General features: G+C 43.9%; 1 protein-coding gene across 1 annotated transcript; it reads right to left on the reverse strand.

The window, feature by feature from the left end:
* Positions 1-10,177: 10,177 nt before the first annotated feature.
* Positions 10,178-10,549, reverse strand: LOC131875698 (uncharacterized). Its single transcript, XM_059220315.1, has one exon. The coding sequence runs from the start codon at positions 10,547-10,549 to the stop codon at positions 10,178-10,180; it is 372 nt and encodes a 123-aa protein (XP_059076298.1).
* Between the last annotated feature and the right edge of the window lie 1,551 nt (positions 10,550-12,100).

A 12,100-nucleotide genomic window follows, 5' to 3' on the forward strand; every position in this document is an offset into this window, starting at 1 on the left:
ATATAATATATTATAAAATAAACATAAAAATATGATATTAATAGACAATATAAATCATCCAAGAAATACTTTATAATTATTATGGAATAATACCCTAAACACCATACGATATTATTAGAACTCTATCGCATACAATCTAAAGTATTTACTAACAAATTTTATTAAATGCATACCATAAAAGGGGCGTATTACCTTAAGTAGACGCATTAGATGAAATGACGGTGACTTTTAACTAAAGCGCCAAGAGTTAGTGCGGCTGGAGCAGGGAGCGGTGACTCCAACAGTCACCACCACTCACCGCAGCGGCCACGTCCCCTAGAGGTATCCGCTCAAACACTTTCCCCCGCCGGTATTTAAAGTGCAAGCCGAGAGGAAGGAAGACATAGGGGAGAGTACGAAGGGATAGCATCAAGGGAAAGCAGCAAAAGGACGCAGGTAAGAACACTTACCCACTGTTGTTCATTCTGTAGTAGGATTTCGTAAATCAAAGGAAACTTATGCGTAGAAATATATATAGTTAGATATTAAATAAATGCATGGATACATAACATATAGATGTTAAATCAAATGTTTGCATATATAGATGTAGTTAAAATATAATTATATATAAATTGAGGACAATAGAATGGAAATTAATATGATTACATTAATACCAATATATATATAAACCATAAGGGTATACAAAGTGTATGAATGAACCTCTATATACGCAATTAGCTAATCAATTACAACTACAAGAAATTTAGAATAAATGGCATTGTTCAGATTAAGGACTAGTAGAAATATTATCAAAATAATGAATAAGGCAATTGCATATCCAAACCCAGTGAGATAGATGAGGAATTAAGCAACAAGGATAGCAGGAACTAGGCCTTTGTCAGGTAGGCCACCCACTGCAGATGACTAAAGGTCTACTGGCAGTTGGGCCAAGGGGGAGTGTACCGCCCTTGGGCCTGATAAGCACTATGGGCATCCTATGGTAGCTAGTCCTCTCAATCTCATTAGGAACTAAATATGGGAATTGACTTATTGATATCAAGTGACCTTAAGTGAATCTGGGTAATTACACTCTAGATAAATTATTCGTACCCAAAAATCAATTATTGAAATTCATTGTTTATATGTTTTTTTTAGATTGCGGATTTGGGGACATTACAGATCCAGGTGGCGTGATTCTTCAGGATGCTTTTCTTGAGCGTGGAGATTGCTTGGGGACAAGCAATTTCAAGAGGGGTAGACTATAGTGTCTCCATTTTTCTAGCCTCTTATGAAGTTTTAGCCTTTTGGCTAAGTGGAATAATAAGGAGAAATTAATTAATTAATCTTATAAAGTCATGAAATAAATTAAAAATTAAAAGGGTGAATTTATATTTAATAATTAATTAATTAGTGACTTAAAATAAAATAATTAATCATAAAGTCACTAAAATGAAATAATATTATTTCTAGAATCCCCTAGAAGTTTATGAGACATATGGAGAAGAAAGATAAATAGAGGATGAGCCTCATTGTAAGATCATGGGAGATATGGATTATGGATTTGATGAATTGATTGATGCTTCGCATTAGTTGAATCTCTAAGGACGCAAACCTTCAGCAGATTGATAGAAGGGCTGAACGAAACCCTAAATCTTCATCTTGGGAGTGGGTTTGTGACGAGATCTACATCAGCGCCTAATTTGTGAACTCTTCTTTCAAAGACAAATTTGCTATTGTGAGAGGGAGACACTTCAGTCTTCCTAATTGTGCATAATAAGTTTGCTGTAACTTTCATGGTGGACGGATGTTCATGGCATTTTCAGAATTCCAGATTTGAGTGCTCATTTTGCATCGATTCTCATTGAGGAAATAAGGCGATCTTATTAGTAGATGGTTGGAGGCAGAATTGTGTGAAGATTGGCTAATTTGCAGGTCTGACGTCAAGTCGACTTCACCCTAGGTACCATCAATTTTGTACATAATTCCTCATTGGAGAATTGAAGGAACGTTTAGGGGTGATATACATTTTGGGAGGCACAAGACGATACCTTATGGTGATATTCGAAGGAGTTCATTTGTAATTGAGAGCTCTATATAAGGCTTGCTTTTCTCATTTGTAAAGATGAAATCACAATAGTTGATAACATCAGCAAGTAGAAGTAGGAGATTGGAGATTGTTGCCAAGAATATGATGGAATAAATACATAATTTTCATTGAAGATATGGCGGATCTTTATGTGTTGTTTCAACATTTTGCATGGTTTTTGTTGATGTGTTTTTTATGCACCTCGAACACAAAATAAAATACCAAGGTATTCTATCCTCTCTTGAACAAAAACACCTCATATGCTATACAACGTGATCAAATGAGATGACTCCAAGGTTTACAATGCAAACTATGACTTAAATGATTTGGATGGACTCAGTGTATTTGATGTGATACTGTTGGAATTGCAAGGGGACTTACGTTTTTCTTGAACTCTACTGGAACATGGAAACTATTCTAATCGCTTGGAAAATAAAGGCAAAAGAGATAACAGTTTAGAAAGCCTATGTTAATCCTAAGAAGTTAAGAACAATGATAATAAAGGATGATGCTTTGATAGACAGATTCCATAATCAAGCTTTTCTTCGCCATGCAGAAACAACTACACAAAACTGATGCAATCTTCTAAGGAATAATGAAGGGTTTCCATATCATCAACATTCATTCAAATGCCCAAGACTGGCACAATTCAAGTGAACGCTCACTATCAAACTTGTGCTTAATGCAGTTAGACTCACCATGCACTGCAACTTACGATCAGAAAATTACAAATGGTATGAACAAGAATTCCATCAAGATATCATCACACTTTTCCATTACAATCGATGAACTTTATCTAAACTTGAGAAGTAACAAGAAACAATGCAAGATGTAGAAATTACACAGATAAATTCACCATGCTTCAATGAAGATCATGTATTAAAATCAACAAGTCTTAGCAACAATCATTGGCTTCCTCCTCCTATTTATTGCTACTTCTACCAACTATAAACCATTAACCCGTACAAATGAAAATTGTTAGCCCTATATAGATGTGTCTTTACATATTGAAGGCTTAGATTGATTCTCAAATCAATGGCTGAGATTACATGATAAAACCTTAATTAGGGTTTGTTACAACAAACTCCCTCTTGGCCAATGAAATGATTACAATGTTTGGGACACATGTCCTTCTTGAATTTCCAACCAATGAGAATTGAGGTTAGGTTTGTGAAACAATACCTGATTGATTGCCATGTATCACTTGCTCCACCTTGAATGAGTCGGATTCAATGAATTTGGACGTGTTGACTTGTCATAATTTAATGGATTGGATGACTAGAATGCCACCTCAGCTTGCCATGTAGATTATCACAATGTGTTTGTGATTGAAGCATATCTCTTGATACTCAACATTTCAGTTGCTCAACGTGATGAAGATGGTGGGACATATTCCCAAATTGTATCATCTAGATGATCAAGTTCTTAACTTAGATTAACTCTTTTGAAACTATTTGCTTGATCACACCCACTTTCCATCTTCATGTATGGAAATTTTCATTTCCAACTTGGGAATACTGACCTTCAATTGCACTATCCCTCATCCTAAATTTCTTGTCCTAGACTACTTCCTTGCTATCCTAGTAGTGATTCTTGGATTTCAAAAGGGAATTCAAGATTGTGAGAATTTATCCCTTTTGCAGTCTCAGTTCTCAATCTCGCATCTGCATTGTTGCCACATGTTAGAGCGTTCTTTCTCATGATTTTGATCTTCTTATTATATGCTATTCGCCATGTGGTAGTCCTCATCCTGAATTTATTGAACTTATCTCTTTGTAGTGCAATGTTGAAATTGTGAGGTGTATATGTTAACTCCCTCCTTGCTTTAAATCTTGATACCTCCTTCAATTATGATGTAATGAAAACCTTGAATGATTTGAACCCCACAAGTTGCCATCTTGAACTCGTGATGATAGTGATTGTGTTGATGTAGAACAATGTTGCCCTGATGTGTAGACCTTGTCCATGCATGAGTGCTAGATCTCCTTTTGCGCCTTGCTCCATGCATTTCATTGTTGAGCTCGAACCTGAAAGGAATTTTCAACGAATCAAGAATCATATAAGTAATAAAACAATATTAAAACCCTCACCCTCAAGACAACATTAATCACATTTTCAAATCTGAAATGACCCTCTACTGGTATGGAAGTTGTCTACAAGCTCGCACTAGGGTTTGCACAGTCTGTTGGAATTTACCTAAGGTCTGCACCTTACTAGCTCACTTGGGATTAGATTGTTGTTTGTAATGTTCCCTTGCCAATGTACGGCAATATTGAGAGCGTGTGGGTGTGACAGTATGGTGAAGGTGAGGGCGTACAATGGAGGAATGACGTACAGTGGGGCGTACGGTTATGGTGGAAGGTAAGGCATACGGAAGGCATACGGTGAAGGAATGGCATACGGTGGAGGTATGGCGTATGATGGGCGTACGGTGGAGGAATGGCGTATGGTGGAGGTATGGCGTACGGTGGGAGGTAAGGCGTACGGTGGGTGTACGGTGGAGGAATGGCGTACGGTGGGTGTATGTGGAGGAATGGCGTACGGTGGAAGGTAAGGCGTATGATGGGCGTACGGTAGGAGGTAAGGCTGACGGTGGGCATACGGTGGAGGAATGGTGTACGGTAGTGGTCCATACGGTGTGTATGCTCTGCCTTCGCGACCTTTAGATACTTAGTCAATTTGTAAAGCGTAGTGGAATTTATTAATATCACAGGCACAAGAGACTTAAGAGTTGATGATGAATATCCACACATGCACGGGAAATTATATTGATAATGATCGCACTGCAGATTACATAGATTTGGAACAGAAGCAGACTAGGGTGAGGAGGACTCCCACCGAAACTGCGGATGCCAAGTAGGGAGGGTCTCTCACCTCTGAAATGACAGACAAGCTGAACTCCAAACTGGAATTCGCACAAATAAAGGAAAAATACCAAATTTGCATGCCTACAATAATGACTAACACGGCCATAAATATGGGCTCCGGGAAACTTCCCGAAGGGTTACAAACGGGCCGACACGACCAACCAAAACTTGCCTAATCTAATTAAATAAAAGGGGCCCGAAAGATTTGTTATTAAATTTGGGGCCTTACAACAAGGTAATTAGATTTATTATTTAATTATATCAGGGACATCACAGTCCTCCCGAGTCAAAATTTGCTTGCCCTCAAGCAATTGCAAACTTGGATGCTCCAGAATTTGCACGCCTTCCCAGGTGGCATCCTCGATGGGTAGATTCTTCCAGCGTATAAGGAACTCTTTGACTGTGCGTGTCCTCAACCTCTTTTCTTTGACATCGATGATCTCAGCCGGCTCCAGAATTAGTTTCCCTTCTTCGTCGATGGGTGGCAGATCCCTAGACACTGTGACGCGCTGCCCGACGGCCTTCTTCAGACATGACACGTGAAAAGCATTGTGAATCCGACTCCCCTTAGGAAGCTCCAACTCGTAGGCAACTTCACCCACTCTCCGAACCACCCTATAGGGCCCATAGAAACGCGGCTTCAGCTTCTCCTTACCACTTGTCTTCAAGGAGGATTGCCTGTGCAGTTGAAGTCGGTGGTAAACCAGATCACCAACCTCAAAATTCCGCTCAATCCGGTGTCGGTCAGCATACATCTTTTGCTGTTTTTGAGCCCTCTGCAGGTTGTCTTTGAGAGATGTCAGGATGTCTAAACTCACCTGAAGCCAATCTTTGGCCATCGGTCCATGACTGTCTCCCAATGCCAGGTCAACAATTGAAGAAGGCTCATACCCGTACAGTGCTTTGAAAGGTGGCATGCCTATCTACATGTGATAAGTGGTGTTGTAACAGTGTTCACCCAAATGCAACCAGCAAACCCAAGCCTTCTGTTGCACTGAGACGTAGTTCCTCAGATAACCCTCCAGCCATTTGTTCACAATCTCGGTCTGTCCGTCTATCTGCGGATGGTAGCTCGTGCTAGGTGACAACTCGGTTCCTGCCAACCGAAATAACTCCATCCAGAAGGTACTCAGAAAATGGCTATCCCTGTCACTGACTATGTTTCGCGATAAACCATGTAGGCGGAACACCTCACGGAAGAACAACTCGGCTACTTGAACTGCTTGATATCCTGTGGGGATGGCAAAAAAGTGTGCATACTTGGTCAATCGGTCAACTATGACAAAAATACAATCCTTTCCTTGCACTCTGGGGAGTCCAGTAATGAAATCCATCGAGATGCTATCCCATTTCTGGTCGGGAATTGGCAGTGGTTGTAGCAGTCCGGCCGGTAGGTTATGCTCAGATTTGTTCTGCTGACAGGTGGAGCATTCCCGCCCATACTGCAGGACATCGTTCTTAAGCCCCTTCCAGGAAAACCTTTCACGGATCTGTCTGTAGGTTTTCAAGTATCCCAGGTGTCCAGCCAAGGGAGAGTCGTGCAATTCCTTCAAAACCTTTTCCTTCATCTGGGATTCGGGTACCAGATAAATTTTGTCCTTGTAATAAATGATGTCGTCAACCACCTTGTATCGGTCATCCTGCACTTGACCATCCATCAGTTCACAGGCAAAAGTGTTCTTGGAGTATTCAACCAACAGGTATTCCTTCCAATCCGCCGAAATCTAAGATAAAGAACATACGGCAGGCCTTCTTGATAGGGCATTAGCAACCACGTTATTCTTTCCCTTCACATATTCAATGTCGAAGTCAAATGCCTGGGCTTTGCTCACCCATTTCCGTTGTCGTTCATTCAGATCCCTCTGCTCCAAGAAGTATTGCAAGCTGTTGTGGTATGTTTGCACAACAAACTTTGCTCTGACGAGGTACTGCCGAAGCTTTGTCAGTGCATGTATGATGGCGAGCATCTCTTTGTCATAGATGGAATATAATCGCTCAACTCCCGAGAGCTTTTGGCTCTCGAAAGCAATGGGGTGACGGTCTTGCATCAACACTGCTCCAATGCCTTCCCCTGAGGCATCACACTCCAAGATGAAGGGGCGAGTGAAGTCTGGTAGTGCCAAAACGAGACACGTACTCATAACTTATTTTAATTTGTCGAAGGTCTGTTGCGCTTGCGCATTCCAATGGAAGGATCCTTTCTTTGTTAGATCTGTCAGTGGTGCCCCAAGCTGTGAAAATCCTCTCACAAACCTTCTATAATAACTACACAACCCAAAAAATCCCCGCAGCTCCAAGAGAGTCTTGGGTGGAGGCCAATCCAGAATGCCCTGAATCTTCTCCTGGTGAACTTGTACCCCCTGGGCGCTGATGACATGACCCAAGTACAGGACCTCAGTCATTCCAAATTCACATTTGGACCTTTTGGCATACAGTGATTGTGATTCCATAATCCCCAATACTTCATCCAAATGCCCCACATGTTCCTTCCAGGTCTTGCTGTAAATGAGTATGTCATCGAAGAATACCAATAGGAACTTACGCAGTTGCTTGTTGAAGATATGGTTCATGCAGGACTGAAAAGTGGCCGGAGCATTGGTTAATCCAAATGGTAGGACCAAGAACTCATAGTGTCCGTAATGGCAACGAAAGGCCGTCTTTTCCACATCTTGCTCCCTCGTACGGATCTGATGGTAGCCGGAGCGGAGATCAATCTTGGAGAAATAGATGGCGCCATGTAGTTCGTCCAATAGCTCATCGATCCTGGGAATGGGGTACCTATTCTCGATAGTCTTCTTGTTTAGTGCACGATAGTCGACACACATTCTGAGAGTCCCGTCCTTCTTCTTCACCAGAACCATCGAGGACGCAAAGGGGCTAGAACTAGGCCGAATCCATCCTTTATCGAGGAGTTCCTAGATCGTTTTCTCTATCTCATCTTTGAACTTCTTCGGGTGGTGATAGGGTGTGGTGATAACGGGTTTGGCTCCTGTTTACCTCACTGGGTAAACAGGAAGAATACAGAAATCGAACAGCAATGCACAATGCAAATACAAAAGAAGTACCAGAATAAGCTTGCCATTAATGTCAAAAGATGTTCATAAACCTGGAATTGACGTGCCTCCCACTCCCGCGGATGACCTCACAAGTGTGCCAAGTGGTAGTGAGGGTGGCGCAAACAAGACTCGCTCCCCTACAGACTCCATCCTCTCCTCTTCTCTCGCCCTACTGCTACTATCCTCCGCCGAATCCTCTTCCTCCGAAGCCTCTTCGCTGCTGGAAGTCTCTCTTCCACTATCAGGTTCTGCCGAGGGGGTCTCTACTATCCTTTTCCATTTCGCGGAAGAATGACCAATGTCAAGGTGTCTCCAATGCATGATAGGAGGCTCACCATCTGCCAATGGTCTCTGTGGCTGTATCTCCAATTCTGCCTCCGGTACTACTTCTCGCGTGGCCTCCAAAAACAATCCGATGGCATAGTGGGGCATGTAAAACGTGCGATGCTCCATCATCAAGAACTCGCACATCCGCTCTGATAACAATGTAGCCCAATCATACACAATGCCATTCAGAAGTCCATTCATCAATATGATCTGTGGGAGAGCGATGTCCGATGCCCTACCAGACCCTGTCAACCTGCTCTTGATGACGTCCATTATGCACCGCCAATGGCCCTCTGCAACAAAAGACCTACGCATCCCACGGCTCTTCGTGGCATCAACAATGCTCTCTAATTCTGCTGTGGTCAAGTCTCGGGATACTCGTTTAATCCAATATTCTTTTTCCTCCCGCGTCATCTTCTTAGCTTTCAATTCCACTTTCTTGCCATGTACTCCTGGAATGCCAAACACTCTCGTAAAATCTGTCGGTTTGAAGGATACCGTGATATCCTTCCCCAGGTACTCAAAAGTACTCGTCCGTGAATGGCTATCAAAGGTATCAACCATGAATCGTAATGCTCCCTCATACTCACGGATAGCAAACACAGGCATTCGGACGGCCCACTCCACTCCTGCTTTCCGAAGGCTCTTCTTCACCAAATCATCATCTGGTGTATCCTACCACCACTTCCTGCATTCGGACCCATTCAATCCCTCAAAGGTGATATGCTGTGGGGTCAATGCGTTCTTCCCTCGTGTGGTATGCTGTGGTGTCTTTCTCTTCTGCCTGGCGTGCATTGTGTTACCGGCTATGCGAACACCCGAAGGAAGAACTCGCGTATCCTTATTCCTATGGCTGCTATCCTGTAACTGTTTTTTCCAATTTCTTTTACCTGCTGACTCCATTAACTTCTTCCTGATACTTACTTCTTGGTTTTGCCGATGCGAAAAACTCCTTCGGTACAGGGCTAACTACCTCCTGGCAGCTGGGACCGTGCGGTGGCAAGACTTGAACTCCTTCACGACTCAAGCTTCGAACCAATACACTCCCGGCTAATGGTATACAACCATGCAGCCACTACAATTGCTCACGCCCAACAAATTTGTTCAGCCGGTATCCACCACTTCGGCTGTCCTTGGGTTGTGTATGCGGTGTGGTGAGCCTGCTTTGTCCACACGGTGAAATGCTTCGTCCGCACGATGCAACGAAACTCGTTTTATGCTGCCAACACCTCCGTATTTACTTGCGGGTTCTCCTCTGTGAATAACCCCTTCGACTACTTGTTTTCACGGTGTTTTCTTTTTATCCCTCGCGCTGCTTGGCGTTTTGTTCCTTCGGCGATGTTCCCTTCCTTCGGTTTGCGCGGCGTTTCTATTTTTCTTTTTCGGCCTTCGGTGGTGTTCCTTCCCTGGCGTCGCGTGGTGTTTCCTTTCCCTGCCGTAGTGTCTCCTTCGTGCGATGGCGTTTTATCTCCTTTTTAGCGGACTTCGGTGGTGTGGCGTTTTATCTTTCCGCGGGCTGCGGTGGCTTCTTCTATCCCCGGCAGTGTTTCCTTCGTGCGATTTATGGCTTGGGCGGCCTTTTTATTCTTGCGGCCTTCGGTGGCTTCCACCGCACAGTGGCTTCCACCGTCGGTGGCTTCCACCGCACGGAGGCTTCCACCGCATGGTGGTGCCACCGTCGGTGGTTCCACCGCACGGTGGTGTCACCTTCGGTGGTTCCACCACACGGTGGTCCCACCTTCGGTGGTTCCACTGCACGGTGGTCCCACCGTCGGTGCTTCCACCGTACGGTGGCCACCTTCTTATCTTTTTTTTTTTTTTCAAATTTATATATATATATATATTTTTTTTTTCCAAATTTTCTAATTTTTTGCTGCGGCTGTCTGACTAGGGGTTCCCGGTTCCCTCCGTTCGTGATAGACCTTCAGTTTGGATTTGTTGATTGCGTCTGGTATCTCCTTCCCGTCCAGCATCCATAACTTTATCGCCCCGTTCGTGTTGACCTCACGTATCCGGAAGGGCCCTAACCATCGGACTTTGAATTTCCCTGGTTTAATTTCGTTTCGTCCATTATATTTCAAGACTAACTGCCTCGGGGTGAACCTCGCCCGCCGAATGTGTTGGTCATGCCAATGTTTCCTTCGTTGCTGGGCCACGTCTGTCACCCATTGTGCCATCAGCCTTCGTTTATCCAGTTTGTTTAGGGCATACAGGCGCTCCCTCAGGCTCTCCATATCGCCAAGTTTATTCTCAATAGCAATTTAGAGACTTGGCACCATGAACTCTATCGGTACTACCGCTTCCTGTCCGTACATTAATTGAAATGGTGTCTGGCCTGTCGTTACTTTGTAGGTGGTGCGGTATGCCCATAACACCGACGGTAGTCGCTCCTCCCAATCTTCCTTTTCTACCCTGCACGACTTATAGATGACTGAAACCAAAATCTTGTTGGTCGCCTCCACCTGACCATTGGCCCTCGGATAATACGGACTGGACAAGGAGTGAAAAATTTTGAACTCCGTCGTGAGGAGTCTCACCACATGGTTCACAAAATGGCCTCCTCTGTCACTGGTTATCTGGAGCGGAATTCCATATCTCGTGATAATTTGTTCATAAATAAATCTGGCTGTACTCACAGCGGTGTTATTAGGTAGGGCTCGTGCTTCGACCCATTTTGTCAAGTATTCCATAGCTACCACGATGTATGTACATCACCGCAGTCTGTTGACTTTTAAAGGCCCCACAAAATCAAGCCCCCAACGTTCGAATAACTCTTGTGCCGCTGAAGGGTTTAATGGCATGAAGTCTCGTTTTAGTGGTTTTCCGGCCCTCTGGCATGTATCACAGCTTCCGACCCATTCTCTGGTGTCGCTGTGTAGCGTCGGCCACCATAGTCCGGCTAACAATACTTTCCTGGTCGTCGTGTCTGGCCCCATATGACCTCCTGCGGGTCCTTCGTGTGCTTCCTTCAAAATCCCCGGTATCTCTTCCTCCATCACGCATCGGTGGAGTACTTGATCTGTCCCCATTTTGTAAAGGAGTCCATTGATCAGTTGGAACGTTCGGCTCCTTAGGACCAATTTGCGTCGTTCCCCTGGTGGCATGTCCCGAGGGAACTGGGACGTCGATAGGTACTCGCCAATATGAGTGTACCAGGATGGTAAAACCGCAATCCGGAATAAGTGCGCATCCGGGAAATCATCATTCACCCCCTCCGCTCGTTCTCCCAACTTGATTCATGACAGTTGGTCAGCGATCACATGGCTCTTCCCTGGCCGTACTATAATGTTGAATGTGAATTCTTGCAGTAATAAGAGCCACCGACTCACCCGTCCTTGAATAATAGGTTTATTCACCAAGTACATCAAAGCTTGGTGGTCTACATAGAAGGTGAAGGGTGTCGCCAACAAATAATGCCGGAACTTCTGTACTGCGTAAACCATGCTGAGCACTTCCTGTTCAGTTGTACTGTAATTCTTCTCAGCTTTCGAGAGTAGTCTACTAGCGAAGTAGACTGGGTGATCCAACCCATGATCCCCAACTTGTGCTAATGTTGCACCTATTGCATAGTTGGAGGCGTCGACGTGCACATGAAATTCTCTGTCCCAGTTTGGGTAGGCCAATATTGGTGCCGCCAACAGTCGTGATTTCAATTCTTCGAAGGATTCCGACTGCGCCGTTCCCCATACGTACAGTTCCCCTTTTCTTGTGAGGTTATCCAGGGGGTAAGATATCTGGGAAAAAATTTTTATAAACCTTCGGTAATATCCGATGTGTCCCAAAAA

The sequence above is a fragment of the Cryptomeria japonica genome, chromosome 5 (genome assembly GCF_030272615.1).
Source record: "Cryptomeria japonica chromosome 5, Sugi_1.0, whole genome shotgun sequence".
Taxonomy (NCBI): Eukaryota; Viridiplantae; Streptophyta; class Pinopsida; order Cupressales; family Cupressaceae; genus Cryptomeria; species Cryptomeria japonica.